At 41.2% G+C, this 21537-nt stretch overlaps 1 protein-coding gene across 1 annotated transcript in view; it reads right to left on the bottom strand.

Annotated features, from left to right (window-relative positions):
- Positions 1–523: 523 nt before the first annotated feature.
- Positions 524–21537, bottom strand: part of PDE5A (phosphodiesterase 5A) — a 137220-nt gene continuing 116206 nt past the window's right edge. Inside the window, exons 16-20 of the mRNA XM_075613667.1 lie at positions 17166–17243; positions 11862–11925; positions 9404–9478; positions 7039–7122; positions 524–5308 (exon numbers count right to left, since the gene is read on the bottom strand). Of these exons, the coding sequence (XP_075469782.1) occupies positions 5159–5308; positions 7039–7122; positions 9404–9478; positions 11862–11925; positions 17166–17243 (451 nt within the window). The 3' untranslated portion in view covers positions 524–5158. The remainder of the gene's footprint in view (positions 5309–7038; positions 7123–9403; positions 9479–11861; positions 11926–17165; positions 17244–21537) is intronic.

Here is a 21537-nt window from a genome sequence, read left to right as displayed (position 1 = left end):
CCTGTATGGTACAAATAGGCAATACGATACCGTTTGAAGACGAATATCAGAGGCAGCACTCCAGGTAAGTGGTCAAAAGAATATTGTATTAACAAGACATTATTGAAATGCATTGTTCAATAATGTTTGTGGTACACCTGTGTGTCATGGGTTTTGAGGGTATATATATGTGTTCTAATTCACTCTGTAATCACATCACCTTGAGAAAGGTCCCGCACGAGGACCGAAACGTTGGATAAGATGTCTTGTTAATACAATATTCTTTTGATCACTTACCTGGAGTGCTGCCTCTGATATTCGTCTTCAAACGGTATCGTATTGCCTATATAAATATATATATATAATACTTTATTGAAAGCTAAGCATCACCAAGAAGGTGTAAAAACCTCTACATGTTTCGCACCTTGCAGTGCTTTATCCTTGATACCGCACAGTACCCTTGATAAAGCACTGCAAGGTGGAAAGCATGTAGGGGTTTTTTACACCTTCTTGGTGGTGCTTAACTTTTAATAAAGTATTTTTTTTTAGTGGTCATACCAGCCATACCTGGCTCCCTTGGCTGTGCGCTGCTGATACTTTTGTGTACCTGCTTGGATTTACCTGCTTGCGGCTGGTCACGCCTCATTAGGACACTAAAGAAACTCCAGGGGTGGGTAAGGATTTATATCTCATTTACTCACAAGGACACTTCCAAGACGGAAATATGTGAGTTACTTTTGTCTTATTCAATCATCTATTGTCTTACCACCGATGAGGTCGCAACAGTGTGGAATACCGATACTGACTGCTACCTTCAGGAGGGAACATTCTTTCTATAGGACCTCTCTCACTTATCCTCATTTATTACCCACTCCAAATGAATGAGTTTGCCTTGTTTTGTCTGTTATATATTGGACATTATTTCTCTAAACCAGCGGAGCGTAAACTGGGGGGCGCTAGATTTTTGGGGGGGGCACGTCAGTTATAGAGGTCCCGCGCTCTCCCCCCAGGCATTTAAATTCAATGCTGGGGGGCCGCGCAAGGCCTCTATAATACACTTACCTTTCCTTCCAGTGATGCGTCGTCCAGGTAACCTGGCACGTTACCATGGCGACATGATGTCACATGACCTGCGTGTCTTTGGACGCCCGGATCGAGCAGGGTGGTGAGGGGGGAGAGCAGGCAGGGGTGCGCACTGGGAAAAGTTTGCGTACCCCTGCTCTAAACCATATCCTGTCACTTTTGGAGCACCCACTATCTCCAATGTATATGCAACTGAATGTTACCAATAGGATCAGAAAATGTACCAAAAAACCTCTTCAATTTACAATCGCCACTAAAGAGGAATGAGATCACATGTTCCGGGATGGCATTCTTCTTCTAAAGAAGCAAAACACCTTACACTACAGTACATAATTTTTGTTCTAGGATTGAAGCAGGATGTCGGTGCAGCTGAACTGCATTAATTTCAGCTCTGGGAACCCCCTGCTTCCAGAGATACATTCCTCCGTAGGGGGTGCGGTATTTATGCAGCTAGAGAACTTGTGTGCCTCAGAAAATGGTGGCTTAATTGTCTCGCTGGCCAATAGAAAGTTGTGATGTCATTCCTTGCGGCTTCCTATTAGCCAGTGTGACCGGGGCATTTAAACTTCAAAGAGACAGTCACCCTCCATGGAGGTAAGCATCTCGGGAAGCAGGGGGTCCCCGGAGCTGAAAAGAACACAGCTCAGCTCCAGAGACCCCCTGCTTCAAGAATGTGAGGAGCTTTTCAAATTGAACAATGAAAGTGTTGCCACGATCCTTAAAAGAAATACAATATAGCAGTGAGTTTTATTCAGCTCTGTGGCCTTCGCATCCTACTTACTTGTAGTTATTGGAATTGGAGGAAGTGAACTGCACAGCTCCACACATTCATTTTCCTTCTTTCCAATGGGGTTTCCGAATGTGTGTGCAATGCTACGCATAGCGATGCATCGCACCACTGACAGTGCTGGTGTGCTTAACGCAGTTGTTTGCACCTTGACGTAGATATTACAATCCTTTCACAGCAGATACAATTATGTAACTCAGTTGGCCATATTAAGGGCTTCGTGAGGGTGGGGCACTTGTTTGCTGTAAATAACACAAGCAAAAAAGGAATGCATCTGCTTACACAAACTATATAACAGGCTTGTCAATAATAAAATTGGCTCGCTCAATTTCTGAAGCGTGAATATATATATATATATATATATATATATATATATATATATACTAAATTCGATTTGCTTGTGCTTTTGCTATTTACTATTGAGGAATAAACAGCCTATTGGTAAATAGGCCTAAGATAGCTCTTTCTGTGTACTGATTACAGTATCATAAAAATAGCGCTAGACACACTATTATCATCAGCTATTACCCATATGTGTGAAGGTTAAACCTGCAGTACACGGGCTAATTCTGGACCAGCAAGCTGGCTGCTACACCTTCTCAGTGCTCTCTTCCCACCTGGAGACAGAATGAGGTGGGGAGGGGTTTAGTGTTAGTGAGTGAAAGGGTGCTGTAACCTTCTTACTACATATACTAGGTTAAGTATGTATTGTGCTTTATCACACTAAATATGGACCTAGAATCAAAAGCAGACCAGAATAAATACACAAGCAACCACCTCAATAGAAAACAAGGCTAACAAACTCCTCACGGTCACACGGCAAGCTTAATTTTTCAACATTCATCATTCAAAATGTTCACGATCACTGACCTATACCTAACGTAAGTGCTGCTACGTTGTGTGTTTAAGCTGTAAGCCTATCATGAAAAATGCAATGAAAGTAACTTTTCTTAGCTTATATGGTCGCTGAAAACAAAAAGAGCTTAGAGGATTTCCTGTCAACACCATACTGTACACAGTGCCAATATTAACCGCTGCTTTTCACTATTTAATACTGCATTTACACAGCAGGACATAGCCTTTGCTACTACAGGGAAAACAATGCATATCTGTGCATCTCTGACGCAGCTTAACCATTAAATGGGAATGTTTAATTGACATTAAAAGTTAATCTCATGTACATACATATATGGGAATGACAATTTAACATACAGTAGCCGCATACTAAAATCCTACCACTGTGCCATTCCACGTGTCCAAAATAGAATTTAACATAGAGTAGGTAGTGTTCAGCATGAATTTAAGTATACTTAAATATATTATCGGGACAAAGTCTCTCATTCTATAAGGTCCAATGCGACCAAGTCAATAGCGGTTCGAACCTTACTGGTTCAACACTTTGTGCAAGTAAAACTGCTGGCATGGTTGCATTTGTACACCCAGTTTCTACATTTCTCTTTGGCAAACCATGGTTTGTTTGCACTAGATGGATTTTAGTTAATCTAGCCACAATGTGTCTTGTATTCATGTCTCCTGCCCTCCTCTTAACTTACAGCTTTTCTTGTGATTTGTGATGCTATTTAATAGTACCAGTAAACAGCTGCACAATAAGTTAACATTAAAAGGAAAAAGGAGGGGGAAATGCCACATTTCAAGTATGGGTATTGCTTCTAACATGTACATGTTGCTAGTCCTGCAGCATTAACAAACACAGTGGCAATTCTATTGACCTAGAACAGATATGATCACCTGGTATACAGTATCTTCAAACACTTGCTTCTCCCTTCACCAATTTCCCTAGCATACAACAGTAACATAATACACAGGCCACTTAAGTTTGATAACAGTACCAATTGTCATCTTAGATGACATATCACCCTGTACACCCATCTCCCATAGCGAGCACTCTTTGGTTTGGTGCTGTGGCCCATTGAATCTGCATTGTTTTGTGCAAGTTGCAGGTGCTGTATAAAATTCAAAGAAAAGACTGGGGTTTTTATGTCTAATGCAAGAGATGTCACAATCAGTAGCTGCTGCATGTTATGGGAAATGTAGCTTGTTCAGCCTTGTGTGCTCTTCTAGGAGGAGATTGGATCATTGGCGCCTAAGATTCCCTGACAGTACCCTGCTTCCGTGGTCATGCTAAGCATAAACAGGTCAAGCCATTCTTTAAAACCCAACCAGCACAGGGCATGGGAAGGGCTCATTTGAAGGGGTGTTTTTACTATTTCCATATTTTATTTCACTACTTGTTACTATTTTGTATTTTTTACAGCAGGCTGGGGTTTAAATGTATAAGTTCAATCAATTCATAAAGTGCTTGACATCAAGCTCTGTGGAAGGCACTTATCTTTTTTTTCTTTTCTTTGTAGCATTATAAAATGTATGAAACTTGGCTTTCCTATATCTGTTGAGAAATAAATTATATGCCATTTGTAATGAAAAAAGTGAGCTCTATATGTAAAATATCCCATTACTCTTCTCGAACTCTGCATATTTTCTTCCCATACCCATTCTCCAAAACACGAGCCGTTGTGAGAATGGGCAATGAGGGGCAAAATAGCTTAAAACACTGACGTATCTTCAAAAGGTGTATTTAAGCATTCGTTTCATGGCAAAATCTTGCTTGCTACAGTACATGGCTTTCATAGCATTTCTACAAACTGTATAACCAAGAATAAGAGGACGCTTGAGAACATCAGCAACTCATTTTTACATTTAGTATAACTTCATTGTCTGTGTTATCGCTACAAATGCCTGTTCCTTAACATCAGCACAGGTTTCACTATAGCGCACCTGGTAAATAAACTGGTGACTAAAATGCCAACGCTGCTTTAAGGCACTGGTCCTAAAAGGACGATACAAATTCAAACTAGATTTTAAAATGGCAATGCAACTGTCTGAGCCCCTAGCGCAGGGGTGGGCAGCTACAGTCTTTATGGGCCACCAACAGGCCAGATTTACTGGATATCCCTGCTTCAGCACAGGCAGTACACTCTTCAACTGAGCCACTTTTGCTGAAGCAGGGATATCCTGAAAATCTGACCTGTTGGTGGACTATGAGGAACAAAGTTGTGCATCCCTGCTCTAGCGGCTGATATTTTGTTACATAGTAATGTATAGTTTTTTTTTAAAATAAAATATTACAATGGAGTACCATTTACAATACATTTCTTGCGATTTCCTTCAAAGAAAAAAATAATCTATGTGAAAATAATAAATACAACAATGGCAAAGTAAAGCTTTTCCAAACAGTGTCAATGCTATTCTGTACCACAAGATTATAAATTGGATAAACTCTGCTCTCGTTTAATCCACATCGCAGTGCACTTCAGGCTGGTTGTTATCTCCATTGAGCAGGTTCTTCTCTTGCTGCTCTGACAAGAGCTGCCACTTCTGCTTGTTCTGTCTGCAGCCATCAAGTAAAGGGAAGCAGGCTTCGGATACCTGTGTCAGAGCCTGGGAAAGAATGACAATGCAGCGATTAGTGCTGAAGAGCTTCATGTTGCTCCTTTCTAGTACGAAACAGATGTACTGTTAGCCTCTCCAGGCTGCAGAAAGAAATCAGCCTGATCGGAACAAAATCTTCCCAGCTCGAGGAAGACTAAGTAAAAAGATAATCACACAGGGTATATGTCACTTTATAAGCGGACTGAGCAGCCACTTAGGGACACCACTTGTTCAGAGGGCCCCATTTATCCTCAAGTACAGTGTGCAAAATCGGACTATGGTAGACTGCTGTTATCCTTCTCATTCTGTGTCCTGCCCACAGACTGGAGCGTGGCCGCTCTGATCTCTATTAATCAGACAGGACCGCTCAGTGACTCCCCGGGAGATACTAACAGGTGGCATCTGATTAATAGTGATCATACCAACGGAACTCAGCTCCGTGTGCAGGACATAGACTAAAGGGCTTATTCTTTATTTGCTATAGTGGCCGATCACGCCGTATTCATGCCCACTGGTTCCTGGTACATTTCGTCCAGAAACGGCGTGATTGGCCACTTTGGCGGATGTAGAATAAGGCCGAAGGGAAGGAGAGTGGAGTATAGAGAGTGAGGGGGGGTGAAGGGAGAGAGAGTGTGTCTCTTTTTATGTATGCGTTTGTGCGTCTGTCAGCATGTGTGTAAATGTCTATGTGTATATCAGTCCAAAAAAAGTAAAGTACTGTAGTGTGTTACACACCAACGACATAAAAAAAAGGTTGTCACAACAAACCAAATTAAAAAAAAGGAAAAGTGTAAAAAAATATATCAAAGCAGGGTGCCCTGGGACAGGAGGGTGCATCAAACCTCCAAACATTTACTAGATACAGGAAATCTCATGCACACATAAATACATGCACTAAAAATGCTTATTTGTTTTTATCCAAAATAGCTACAGTACACAAGTTGCATTGCTCCAATTCCTGCTTTACATTTGTGTCAAATGCATAAAACTTTTTCATACATTTGAAGCAACTTGTTAGTCAGAAAAATGTATGCCGCCTCAGATCTGGCAGATTCAAAATACAAAATTGACGCACGGAGAAGTCAAGTTTGCTACATCCCCTTACAATCTGTGCCGTTATTACAGTCTGTGCCGATAGTTACTAAGTGGTGCTACTCCAAAAGACACCCTCCGGGGCTGGAAGACACCTAACATTCCACTGAAGTCCACACTTAAAATCTGAATTTGCAGTGAGTTATTTTGAACATTTAATGTGTAGGGTTGGCATAGTACTCATTTAAGTGGAAGCTGTAAGGCAGTGTTTCCCAACTCCAGTCCTCAGTGAACCCCAACAACCCCAATCCCTGATCCAGCACAGGTGGGTCAATCAGCGGCTCAGTCATTTTGATTGACCCACCTGTGCTGGAGCAGGGATATCCTTAAGACATGTCCTTTTGGGGTTCCCTGAAGACTGGAGATAGGTAACACTGCTGTAAGGGATAAATATTAAGTAAGCAAACATTAATGAATAAACTAATGGATAAAGCAGAAGTGTACACCAAAAAGGAGCCATTCATCGGGGTAGCTAAACTGAGCCTACTTGTCTAATTATTAATCAGATCCCGTTTATTTCTAAACTTAAAGAAAAAAACAGGGGTATATCTTTGGCATAACAGCATTTTGGGAAATGTGAACAATTGAATGTGAAATCATGCCGAGAGCAGGCTCACTGTTTGTGTAACTCACAATAGCTAACATACCTCGTAGAGTTGTAAGCAGACAGCATCGATAAATCCAACCTGCATGCTTGGTATTTTATCTTTCTTCTCTCTGTTCATCAGATCCTGAAACAGTGAAGAAAAAATAAAGGGCATCTAAACAGTACAGTATATATTCTAACATATATACAAGGTTTTATTTGTTGCTTCCATAGAAAAGTGGTTACCCTTCTCAATAGTTAATAGACTGGCACCTTTTTAAGTTGTAATGAAGGATGTGAGACTTATGTGTTAGAAAAGTCTGAATTTAAGGGAAGCTACAAAGAAGACAGGCTCACATTCACCAAAGAGTGCTAAGCTTAAGCACACCTTTACTCCTATTAATTAATTAATTAATTATATATATATAGATATATATATATATCTATATATATATAGATATACGTTTCAGTCCCAAACGGGACCACTAGCAAGATACTGTATTAAGACCTCGATGGAGGTCCCATTGGGGACTAAAACGTGGATCTCCATTAATATTGTTTTCTTCACAATATTCAAGAGTGCTCATTCCTGTTTCATTGTATTGCATTACCTGCATCTGTGCACCCACTGGGAAACTGGTCAAGCAGTGCCGATCTTCTGTTTGTGTGTAGTGCATATAAATATATATTATATGCAGACATGATTTGAAAGCATGGTGGGTAGGGGTTTGGATGTGATGCCATTATGTTAAAGGGCTTAATAGAAACAATAACATATAAAAGAAAAACAAAGATGGAATATTTGTGTATATTCAAGAAGACGGGTTAGAATCTGACAGATCATTTAAGAACGCTTGCAAGAGTCCAATTCATACCACAAATGTTCATTCATATTTGCAAGGAAACATAGTGGGCCATATATACAGTACTAAATGATTCTGTGCCACAAGACACGGTACGGTATCTCATGGAGTAGAAACATCTAGTAAATATCAGCCAATATATTAATAACTACTGTATACCTAAACAGTCTCACATGGTTATGCTCTAGTCTGTAGAATAGGCTGAAATGCCATGTAATTAGCATGTTAACCCCATCAGTGCCACAGGTGTTTCCCACCAGTGGCAGCACATTTTTAAACTTTCAGTATACGTTTAAGTATGATTCCTGTGATCCGCTCCATATGCACCTTTGCACAATGTACAGTACAGGCATACCCCGCATTAACGTACGCAATGGGACCGGAGCATGTATGTAAAGCGAAAATGTACTTAAAGTGAAGCACTACCTTTTCCCCACTTATCGATGCATGTACTGTACTTCAATCTTCATATACGTGCATAAGTGATGTAAATAATACATGTGTAACAGGCTCTATAGTCTCCCCGCTTGCGCACAGCTTCGGTACAGGTAAGGAGCTGGTGTTGCTGTTCAGGACGTTCTGACAGGCGCATGCGTGAGCTGCCGTTTTCCTATTGAGCGATATGTACTTACTCGCGAGTGTACTTAAAGTGAGTGTCCTTAAACCGGGGTATGCCTGTATATTGTTTGTTTCAGTACAAGTTGAGCTTTTCATTGGTATCTGGCTAAGTAACTGGTGATTTATTTTCTTGTATTGTCCCAGATATCTCTAACAAATTCAATCATTTAATTAAAATGAACACTAAATATGATTGCTCTGTTTCCAGATCACACTGATACTAGATGTGTTCCAGTTTACTGTTTTGGCCAATACAGACCACAAATCAGTAAGACTTGTCACAGAAGTGAATGTAAAAGGTTCACGCCATCATTAACATGGCAATATTACCCCAAGTAGCAAAATACCCCCACAAAGGTAGGTTTTTTTTTCTGAAAGTACACCATAATACAGTGCTTGTAAACGCGAAACGCGTAGATGGTGCATTTTTTTACCTTGTTCATGTGGCATCAATAAATATATATTTTCTATTGGGTCCCCTGTGATCGCTCTCTCTTTTTCCCACTTGCGGTTGTGCGATCTGCTTGGATCTCCATTTTTACGGATTGGCACACCTGGAATTTGCCTGGATCGGACGGATGGAGGGCACGTAACAGGTATTGCCCTTTATGTGAGTTGCCCATTACTAAAGATGTATGTGTTTTATTTTTGAATGGAAGATGTTTATTATGTCACATCATGTGGGGACTTTGCTAGATCTCACAAGGCATTTATTCCTCCTTTCTATACAATAAGGATTATGCAAGCCATGTGTATTACCGAACACATTTCGGATTATATACTATTTATATTGCTATGCATGCTTTTGAGTCTCCTATCACCTGATCACCATTCCACACTGGACTATGATGCCTTTAATGTTGCACATGGAAGATCACTGCAGCACAAATTCTGCAAAGTGGCACTTACACCTGACGAAACCAATTCAGAAGACTTCATACTTACTATCGGCTCAATATTGAGTTCTCGCCTCTCTTTATCCCCTTGGTCATAAAATTCTGAAGCTACAAGTTCAGCTATCTGGAAATAAAATAGAGTTTTAATGTCCTTGTAAAATGTTTTATGTTTAAATAGCATAACAGGGGAAGAAGTTTGTGAAGCAATCTTTCATATTATAATAGTAGCAATTAAATTACCATTTCATTTATTGCCCAATACAAACTGAAGTAATCTGATTGGGATAAGGCATAAATGTGTGTGCTGGAAAAACTTAAATTTTTTATGTGAAGATTTGGAAGAAAACAGACGTCTTGTTTTTAGCACCGACAAGTGCAGTTCCAGGTACATTGAGATTGCAATAAATTGTAAGCCCCCATAAACATAATCATGTTCTACCATTTTAGCGGCTGTATATTTATATTAAGTTCATTTGTTTTTCAAATGTATGCCAGTAACAAAACTGCAAAATTGTCATTACCAGATATAGCAGAATAAACTGCAAAATTGTCATTACCAAATATAACAGAATATGCAATATACAGTACAGGCATACCCCGGTTTAAGGACACTCACTTTAAGTACACTCGCAAGTAAGGACATATAGCCCAATTGGCAAACGGCAGTTCACGCATGCGCCTGTCAGCACGTCCTGAACAGCAATACCGGCTCCCTACCTGTACCGAAGCTTTGCGCAAGCGGGGAGATTATAGAGCCTGTTACAAATGCCTTATTTACATCAGTTATGCACGTATAGGACGATTGCAGTACAGTACTGTACATGCATCGATAAGTGGGAAAAAGGTAGTGCTTCACTTTAAGTACATTTTCACTTTACATATACATGCTCTGGGCTCATTGCGTACGGTAATGCGGGGTATGCCTGTATACACCGTGTTCAGAAAAAAAGGGGCCTCTTTCATCATATCTTATATATTTATACCACTGTGCGTGAAGTAGAGTTTCTCAAACTCTCTCCTCCTTGGTACACCTCAGGCAGACCACCTTTGTAGGAACAACCAATGAATTACCAAGCACACGTTTGCTATTATATTATATGTGAATGTAAAATCGGTTATTTACCCCTGCAACATGGCTTAGTTCGGGTGTCCTGAGGCGAGGGTTGAGAAACACTAGTACAAAGCATTTCCAAAAGCAAAATGATTATTTATCTGTTAACATATTTTCCAGGAAACATACTGCGATATCAATCTCATTTTGAAACATATCTTGGCTACAAACCAGGCAAACGGTACAGTGGACAGAATGAACTGTACAGTATAACTGAGAGGAACAACAATGTCTGAAGTGCAAAAGTCCTGAGTACTTCTCTGAGGGTATTGGGGACTTTAAGAAAATGTGGTGGCCCGTGGAGTGAGCTGCCAAGAAAAAACAATCAGCCTTTATTTGACCTTATAAAAGTGTCTCATACAAAATAGACTATTACAAACCATTATTTTAATATACTTCCTGCATTTATATCTGGTTTTCAGGAATTTCAGTAACCCCTGGCCTGCGGCCCAGGACGCCATCTGGAGCTACATCTCCAGGAAGTCTTCTTTTCATTTATTTCTATTTTTATTGTGTAGTATATTTTTATTGTGTAGTATCTGTATATCAACTGAACAAAATATTTTTTTTTTCTGACACTTCGATAGCTTTTGCTATTGCTTTAATTTCTGTGTATTTGCATTTCTATGAATTTGATCAATTGTGCATTTTAACAAAATATACAGTACATGTCGATAAAAGTATAAAAGTTTTGAATGCAATACAATATGGTTTTATAAAGTATTTGGAGTAAAGCCCTCTGGCAGGGGTCAGTCAAGATTTTGTAATTTTTTCCCAGTAGTTGACGTGGCTGGAAAAGTAGCTGTACTGTTTCTACACTAAAAAAAAAAAAAGTCAAACAGTTGGGTAAAACTCTTTTGTACCATTTGTGAAAGGTTTATGCAGTGTTTATGTGATTAAAGCCGTAAGCGAGAGTGTTTTGTTAAAATATTGTTGTCTCTAAAAAGATAAACAAACTGAAATTGTGCATAGGAAAAAGTTGTGCTACTCAGGGTCCCTTAAATGAAAAAGTAGTTGTACCCGGCACCCCCTCAGTCCCATCACATCTCAACTATTACCTTATCCCTGTTGCACACTGCAGCCAACCCTAACATTCTGAGGGACAGTGAGGGGGAGAGGAGGAAAAGAAAAACAGAAGGAGCAGTGAGAAGATAACACAACAGAGGAGAGCTTAAAACACAGAACCTGTTCATAAAATGTTCAATGATATCGGTATGTTTATATCTTAGGAAAGTATTGGGGAGCTAGAATCAATGTAACATTTTCTCTATCATTGAGGTAACAGGACTTTAGCCACTTATTGATAATTTCTACGGATTACCAACAGATACAAAGGTGGTTAAACATACATTACATAAATATGAATAAACTCGGAGTGTTTCTCGTTAATACAGACCCGTTGCTGAACTGGCCAAGGTTTCGTTATTGCAGACAAATCACAAGCAGTCATCAACATTGCTCTACAAAAGAAACAAGATGATTAAACCCACTAACATTTTGACAGGAAATAGACATTACAAGCTACAAATGTCCCATGGAGTACACATGCTGAAGGTTGTAATGAAGGTGTGTGGTAGTGGTTAAGGTGTTGATCTTGAACATATAGACTCGTGGGTTTGATTCCAGTCTCTATTATTTATGCTCACTTTCTGTGACATTGGGCAATGTACTTTACTAAAGTCTATTGGATGCAGAAGTGGGGCAATAATGATCAAAGAAAAGGTATCCCATATTTTCTTTTGATAAATCTGGTGCGATTTGTTTACACTGGTTTTGGGTTAACTCACTTTATATCTGCCTATATCATAGGCTCCAAAAATTAGGACCTGTTTACTGTTTTGTCGGGTTACCTGTATTTGTGCTATTCTTTATTTAGTGCCATCCACAATAATAATTATTAAAAGAATTGTGTAACCACTCTTTATCCTGGCCCCTGACTGATATTAGATTGTCCAAGAATACTAGCACCCCGAGCAACTTAATGTCCCCATGACTCATTCCATCAGTATCTGGAAAGTGGCTGGGGCTCCTGACACTCCTTGGGGCATGTGTTCAAATAGATAGAACCCCAACGGGCATACATAAGCTGTCTTCTCTTTGTCTTGTTCACACATTGGAATCTGATCGTTAATCGAGTGCCGAGAACCATTTGCTCCCTGTGCGACAGTCCAATGCATCTTCTATGTGGAGACCTGTGTAATTTTGGGGTTACATGCCTCTCTCCTCCTGTGCAATAATCTCTGTTAAAAGGGCAGGGTTGCCAGGAGTAATCATGAGGTTTGCCCTCATCCCCTGTGATGTGTATTGTGTAGTGAAGGAAGTGACATCATGCTCTGTGTCCAATTACAGTGACACAGGGGTGGTGCCTACTGGAGCTATATAGTATGCAACACTGCCTGAATTTAGTGTGTGTGAGTGTCTCATCCCACTTGAATGAGACTGTCTGACCCAACACATTGCCAGGGCTCTGGCAAGGATTGTGGCCCTCCCCTAGGGGAGAGGTGGGCAGACTATTCCCCTTATTCTATTAGAGAGTAAGGGAAGAGCAAGGACAGCTTCTAGGGCCCTGACTAGGAGTGGTGCCCAGGGACTTCCTTGAGGTGGGCAACCTTTATGATGAGCGGCTAGAGACCGGCCACAATGATGGGCAGTCTGCCACTAAAGATGACAATAAAGAGTGTCCAACATGAAAGAACCTTCTTGCCTGAGAGTGGAGTCATTCAGGGAGAAGCTGCACCCAGAGGTTCTCTTTCAGAGACTCCTCCCTGCTGTCGTGGGGACCTGGAAGAGATGGAGGCGCTGTACCAGAAGTGAGTAGTTCTCAGCATTACCTCATGAGCCAGTCCTGATGTATTTGCCCATATCACCGCGGAAGACTCAGGAGTTCTATAAGCCAGCAGGTGCACCACACTATAGTACATGTAACATGAGCAGTTTCCTCACGTAAGGGGCCAATATGAGATTGGGGAGGGGGAAACACTGTTACATATGTGTGTCATGTTATATTGGTCAGGAGTGCACCACTTGTTCACGATGCGGTAGTCAATACACATTCTCACGGCCCAACTTTTCTTTCAGGCAACTAAGGGTGAAGCGTATGGGCTGAGAGATTCTGAGATTATACGAGCCCCCATCAACTTCTGAGGGTGACGTCTCACATCTTATACATCAGCTGGGGCCAATCATCGAGACCTTTCTCTAAAGAGGTGGGTATCATGAAGGTATATCTGGTGCTCCACCCTACATCCCACTCATAAGTGGAGAACACTTTAGGGCGCAGACCCATTTTCTCACTCCGATGCCTTTTCCATTGTTCAGGGGCCTCCGAAGTCAAACATATCTGGGGTCAACTTACCGCTACCAGTCCTGTTCTGCCAGGTTGGGCCCATTACTTTGGCACTGTACAGGTGGGCAATCACAGTGACTCATCCTATCAACACATCATGGATGGCCTAGTTTTTACTTCCACCACAGCCCTTTCCATTTTCTTCGTGGGTACAGACAGTACACCACTCTTTACCAACAGCCTTCCTTGGTATTCTACAGGAGGACTATCTATCATAATGTCCCATCATTTCTATGTTCAATAGAAGGGTCACCTTTCCATTTATCTTCTGCATATGCATACGGTTGGGGCATACCCTCACTAAACGGGGTCCATCTGAACTCCGCTAGGGGTCCCCCGCCCTGGGCCATGGCTCTCTTCTCTATTCTTTGATAGGTCTTCAAACACACTGGATGAATGGTCAATGTTTGACCATAGTTGCTCCTGTCTACTATCTGGCACCATTTTGCTAGCTGCCCAAATCTATTGGCATTAGTCTCGATGATGCCTCCAGTTGCTCCTTACTTCTGACTTCTGGACATATTAATGAATCCACCGTCAGGGGTCCCGATACTCACCATAATCTTCTTTAAGAATTCCAGTTTTACCACTACATACCCCAGGTATGGGTAGCTGGCATCACTGAGATCCCACATGACAAGTCCCCCCAGTGGCTGTAATGGCAGGTGCTTCAGGTGTTTATTGTACCATGGCTTAAAGATAATGGATACTTGGGATCCACTATCCAAAATGATGTCACATTTCTTCCCCTCTATCTTTGCTTCCACTCGGTCCAACAGGCCAAGAAGGCATTTAGGCAGGTACGATCGTTCTGGTCTGTTAGCAGGGATAGTCTTTGCAGATTATTGCTTCATGTGGTTCCCAGTATGCCCCTTCACTGGCTCCCTTTTTTTGTTTCCGTGGTTAGACTCGGACTAAATGAATCTCTTAATCACATATTGCAGATTTCTCGTTTTCTACAGTGCTTGGCATAGTGTACCTCTTTGCCACACCTATAGCAGAAATCAAGGCTAGTTTCAATCAGAGTGGGGTGTCCTCTTGTATTAATCCCCCTTCTAGAGGGGGTTTCTCTTCTGGGGTCCTCCGGGTCCTTTCCCTTCATTTCCCCTCAAACCTGTCAGCAGAGACCCCTTTATTGCTCACAACCTTTTATAGGGCCACTTCTAACCTGCTCCCCATTGATAGTCATATGATCAGGCGTATCTGGGACCATTAGGATTAATGCTCTGTTACAATCCAGGCCGTTCATGTGCACCACTCGCTTAAAATGGCCGCAATCACGGTGAGAAACGGTCAGTTTACACTTGACAGGGGGGGCTATAGCGTTAATGTTCTTGAAAATTCTAAGTTTGAGGTGGTGGCCTGAGTCCTCTATTTCTGTGTGGTACACCACATGGGGCATTACGTCAGATAATGGGAGACAAAATACAACGATAATTGTAATATAACTGTTTTATATAGCAAGTATGGATAAACCTTCAGTACCTAGTGAGCCTTAGCAAAGGATCACTAAATTCCTAACACATCAACATAACATCCCCTATAAACGCTGTGCGGGAGTATGTCAGTGTGAGGCTGTGGCCACCCAATCCTATGTACGGCCTGTGTGATGGTATTGCACACCGTTGGAGCTCGTGAATGCAAATAAGTGTAGCAGGTCTATACAAAGCTCTCCGGTACCACTTTTAGCTGAAATCGCTGAGGCTCCCCTCCGACGGTGCTCGCTCCCCCACGCTGCTTTTACTCCGACGATCTCCGGGGCCTCCTTGCACGATTTGCTGTTCTCCCTCCAGTCAATGCCTGCTCTCTTTAGCAGGATATAGACTAGCCCCGGGCCGCAAGCGTTCACTCGGCTTCCCTGCTGCCTGCAGCAGGAGAGATCTGTGTCTTGCATGCAGAGGATACGGGGGGCGGGGGCGGGCCGTGACGTCACGGAGCTGGTTTCCCTCATTGGGCGAACCGCTCACATGACCCGGTCGCCTGGGCATCACGCATGAAAACAGATTTTTCTGTTTCCTCCTGAATCGCGAGCGCCCGCGCCTCTGCTCCTGCGCATTCTATATACGGCCTCATAGAGGCACATCTATGTGATCGCGCCGCGCGCGCCCTCCTGTGTGCCGTCGCGATCACCATGGCCGCAGCTTTTGAGAGCTTCTTCCTTAGTCCCGCCTCTCCAGAGTTCAATCTCATTGGCTGAGGCCCTGTCCATCACAAGTCACATCCACCTGTACCAGATTGGCTCCCTATTGCACACAGCAAACTGGCAGTTGTAGTTTCCTATGGCAGTCAAGGGGCAGTGTATGTGTGTGTCAGCTGCCTGCACTTACAAGGGGGTTACAATTGTATTACTAATATTAGTTTATCATGCACAGTTTTAAAGGCAGCAGGTAGCCAGGAGAGGTTTTTGTTTCAATTATTCTTGTGCCTTCTTCAAGCATTAGTGAAAGTTTTCACCAAGACACGGTTAATGTGAAAAAATAAAATGTACTACAGGAGTTGGGCATTCATAAGACAACATTTACTTCATATTGTTAATAAAGTTGTCCAGCTGTCCATAGTGCGGTAAACTACCCATGATTACTCGTGCCCTAGGTCAGTGGTGCGCAAACTGGGGGGGCGCGCCCCCCAGGGGGTATGAGATGGTCTGCAGGGCACGCAGGGTTTACAGAGGCCCTGCGCGCTTCCCGAAGGCACTTAAATTAAGTGCCGGGGAAGGGGCGAAAGCCTCTGTAAACCTCGCTTAGTTTACGTCTGGAGACGCGTCGTCCTGGCAACGCGGAGTGAAATGATGCTGTGAGGTCATGTGACGTCACATTGCCACGGCAACGTGACGTCATGAAACCGATGCCAAGGTAAGAAGGCGGGGGGGGGGAGAGAGGGGAAGAGCCGGCAGGGGGGCGCAGGAAAAAAGATTGCACTCCCCTGCCCTAGGTAGTTTGTTACAGCCTATTCCACATATCACATATATCACATTTGTGAAAGCAAGAGATCCAGGATATAGATACACAAGTGAGAACATGTACAGGTCACTGATATCTTAATGGCCGCCAATGCAACCATCTACATAGAGTTGTTAAGCACCTTATTCTTTCACTTGATGTAAGATACATAGCAACAGAACAGTAAAGGTAATATTTTCTGTCAGTAACAGTACTTTTTAGCACAAATGTGGAAATAGATGATCAAACCGCTGATTTTTAGATAAATTGCATCAAAACACATTTTATATGGAAGCTGATTAGTAAAAACACCCCAGACAATTCTGCTAGATGTTGAAGCATGTGGTTTACCAAACTGCCATACGTGAGTCGCACAGAAAACGTGTGCAATTGATACAAATATTTGGGTACTTACAAAAACAATTCCTTTTGTGAAGAATCGTCCCAGCTGAATTGCTTCTTTTTAACTAATTCAAAAAAATCCCCTCTTCTCCTTAAAAGCAAAACACGGTTATTATTTACATTTGTTGTGAGAATTAATATTAAAAGGTTGATTAACTCACATTTTATACAGTTATCATGTAAGTTAAATGATGCACTTTTTACTTATCCATTAAGCATGCAGTTGTCACACATGATCTCAAAAACAACACCCTTGACCTTAGGTACCGTAATAACTGGCACCTTGTATCTCCCTCCACACTGCCAGAATGCAAACTCCCACATATTCACCTTTCTCAATTCCTATGCCCAATTTGCTTTTTATTTACCTCTCACACACGCGCAGGACATTAGTCTCCAATGATTTCTGTGATCACGAAGATTGTCTTTGCCAGCCTGTCTAGGTTGCCTGTCACAGCACCTCTTAATAAAATATATGAAGACAAATTATGGCAGCTGCAACCGGACAAATTCACCACACCGCTTGTTGCTTGATTCAGCATGTTTTTTTATCACGTAGTTTCACATCATACATATCACAGTTTTAGAATCTCAACACAGGAGCCACAGATTAAAAACAAATCCATTATCCATGAATGGAACATGTAAATATATACAGCTCAACCACGTTATAACGCGATCTGTTACAACGCGAATCCGCTTATAACACAATGCAAGCGTGGCTCCCAATTGTTGTATTTATAAATACTTTACAACATGATTATTGGTATCTTAAATACTTTATTGTTCAATGCATACAATTATACATTATTTCTAACGCGATCCGCTTATAGCGCGATGTGATTCTTTGAACCCCAAGCACAGTGTTTAAGGGGGTTGAGCTGTATATATACTGTATATGTGTGTGTGTGTGTATATATATATATATATATATATATAAAAATATATATATATATATAAATTCTATATATTCATAGATCATATAATGATCATGCTAAAATATACATTTTATGTGCTCTCATCAGCAGCTTTACGTGTGGTTTGATAGTACTGAGTTCATGTCACCAAGCTGAAATATATAAAATGGCATATGTCAATAGGTTATCTGAGGTAGTATTGAATTCCTGTGATGAAGCTAAAATGTACAACATTGCATATGTTAATATGTTATTAAAGGAAGCATCTAAAGTTCTCATCCTCATCTAGCCCTTTAGGATTCACCGACAATCCATCCAGTATAGTTCTCTTTTGAGAAGCAGTTTTATCCCATCTCCTCCCCTCTCCGGTGGCATCACCTGTTCTAATACCTGTCATTTAATTCAGCTACGTTGTGTTAAGCAAAATAAAAGTGTTTAGCATCCGTTGTGTTTCTGTTTTTTTTTATCCTTTGGTCGAAGTTCCGAATATTACTTGTATATATGTATACATGTTGTTTAATTGCTCTTTTGGTTTATCCCACATACTCTAAGCCACAAGGGCATTTCAGTAAGTAAACTACTGACTTTATATCACAAGATGAATGATGTCTCAGTGGGATTTTAAAACCTTTTTGCGGGGTGGGTGACTACGACACCTTTGATTATGCGATTATAGTCCCCACATTGCATACATGGGAATGATCTAGCTGCCATTTTCTGTGATCTAACATTAAATGAGGGTTTCTTTATATCAGATGTGACAATAGAATCACCCACACTACAGGCCCTCTTATAAGAGAAGAGCGGAGTGTCCTAAATTGTTTTGCCATATATTTGATCATTTTGTAGAATTGGCCAATATTTTAATATGATCCTCCTAATATCTGTAAATCTGTGTTACATGTACAAATGAAGGGAATTGTCTTATCGCCACCATGTTTACTATTTAAATATAATAAGGACTCAATGGGAAATCTTTATTTCATCTTTTAAATTCAATATGTTTTTCTCCTCATATCCTCTGATAACGAATTTACTGACCATCTCATCTGCTCTGTGATCAAACAGTGTCCAATCTGAAACAATTCTTCTTTCTCTCAAGAGTTGGCTTCTTGGCAGACTTCATGGTAATGGGAGGTCAAAACTTCAACAACATATTTTTCGGTCAGTATGTTTCCTATACTTACCTTTTTGTTCACCTTACTTATTTTTTTCTATAACATTATATGATCTGTGAATGCACTTACTAAAAAATGTTCCATTAATTGTAATGGATGTTTTTAATGTGATGGTCCGTGTTTATATTGTAATACTGTGATATATATTCTGCCCAATATGTAATATTGCTACTCTCTGACGAAGTTCTGAAACATGCGTGAAACACGTTAGAGTTGCTTGCTTACTACATCTTGCCATGTTGTCACTCATTCATTAAAAGATTTTAAATTTAGATCAGTATTGTAGCCCTCCGATTTTTGCAGCTGTGCTCTGTTTTTTCCACACTGGATCCTTCGCAGCATGAAGCACGCACGAGGAACCATCAGCATCATATTGTGAGTACATTTTGTTTCCTCACCATTTTACAATTCATATACAGTAGGAGGAACATTTCTGGACTATATATTAGCTCTAGGGTGGTGGTCCATTTAGGAAGAGAATCAACCAGTGTTGTTTCACTACAGTCACTGTTTGTACTATCAACCAAGGACATTATACAAACACCTTTCCTGTATTTTGAGCATTATATCCTCACAAATAGCCAGACTCCAAGATGCCTTGAAAGTACTGTTTCCTCTCAAGCAAGTGGATACTTTTTTCCTCAGTAAAAAGTCTGTTACCTTGTATTCAGCAATTTGGAAGCACTGATCATGGAAACTTAGTTTCTTTTTTTGCCCAGTGATTGAGAAAAGGCTTCGTGTTGATAAATGGATGGGGTTAATGTCGGATGTTTACTAATGAGACCTGCATGGGTTAATTAGCTGGCCAGTGAGCCATAATGTTACAGCTTCATGTTTGGAGGAGTACTATATAAGGGACATCGCTTCACTCTTGCACTTACACCCAACGAATGGAGGCGTGGCCCACTAAGTTGTTATATCACTTCCTGTTTCCTGCACCCTCGGTTAAAGAGTAATAAAGATATACTGAATTAAGCAACATGTGGTGTGGTGAATTCATTCGATGCGGCTGCTATGATTTGTCATAATTGCTATGCCCTCCTGGACCCTCTGCAATCTGGCGTTCATAGCTTGCTCAACTGAGACTGTCCTCACTAAAGTATCAAATGGTCTCCATGAAGCAAAATCCCAAGGTATTTTTAACCGGCTTATCCTACTTGATTTCTTTACTGCTTTTGATACTGTTGACCAGTCTTTTCTTATTCAGATTCAGCACTGTCCTTGTATCAGAAACATAGCTTTATCCTGGTACATGTCATATCTCTCACATTTACTTTTCTATCCCCTTTGCCAACCTGTCCTTGTCCCCTGTCGATCTGTTTGTGGGTGCACCTCAGGGCTCTGTTCTGGGGCTTCCCCTTGTCTCTCTCTACATACTATCACTTGGTGACCTCATCAACTCCTTTGACTTTAAGTATCACCTCTGCGCAGATGAAACGCAACAAGGGGATATTGGGTTAGATTTAGGAGAAAATATGAGGAGCTCAGTTTTAGACATATTAAATTTGAGGCGGCAGAGCAGCATTTAGGAGGATACAGTATGACCATGAGGCAATCAGAGACTTGGGACTGGATTGCTGGTTGAGGTTAGGAGTGGATAGATATATTTCCATCATAGTAAATGGAACCACCATTCAACCTATTACGCTGCCTTGGTGTGACATTTAACTCCCCCCTCTCCTTCTCTATGCACATTTCTGTTTTGCTAAAACCTGTTGCTTTTTCCTGCATAATATTGCCAAGATCAATCATTTTCCCTGTCAATCTACTGCTAAGACTCTAATGCATGCTCGTATCCTCTTCCATCTAGTTTATTGTAATTTACTACTAACAGGTCTCCCTGCCTCACATCCTTCTCCTTTGCAATCTATCCAATACTTTGCAGCCAGAAGCATTTAACTTTCTCCCAGAACAGTCTTTGCTTATCTCCACCTAAAATCCCTTTCCTGCCTTCCCATCAAGTTCCAGATCTTTTATAAAATTCTCCTTCTTACCTTCTAGGCTCATCACTCATCTGCTCCTCCCTACAAATCAGATTTGATTTCTTGCTACTGTATGCTGCAGCTCGTCTCTTGCACTCTTCTCATAATTTATACTTCTTCCACGTCTACTGCGTGCTCTTAACGTAAACTTTTTTCCCTCAATGCCCCTTACCTGTGGAACTCCCTCACACTCAGTATATGCCAAGCACCTTCTCTCCCCACCTTTAAGTCAAATGTAAATTGCAGCATTTCAATAGCCTAGAATCATTGCCACTGCCCCACACTTATTAACCATTGTCCAGCACCAC

The sequence above is a fragment of the Ascaphus truei genome, chromosome 1, assembly GCF_040206685.1.
Source record: "Ascaphus truei isolate aAscTru1 chromosome 1, aAscTru1.hap1, whole genome shotgun sequence".
NCBI lineage: Eukaryota > Metazoa > Chordata > Amphibia > Anura > Ascaphidae > Ascaphus > Ascaphus truei.
The sequence above is the reverse complement of the archived record's forward strand: the minus strand, read 5'-3'. Positions and strand labels throughout refer to the sequence as shown.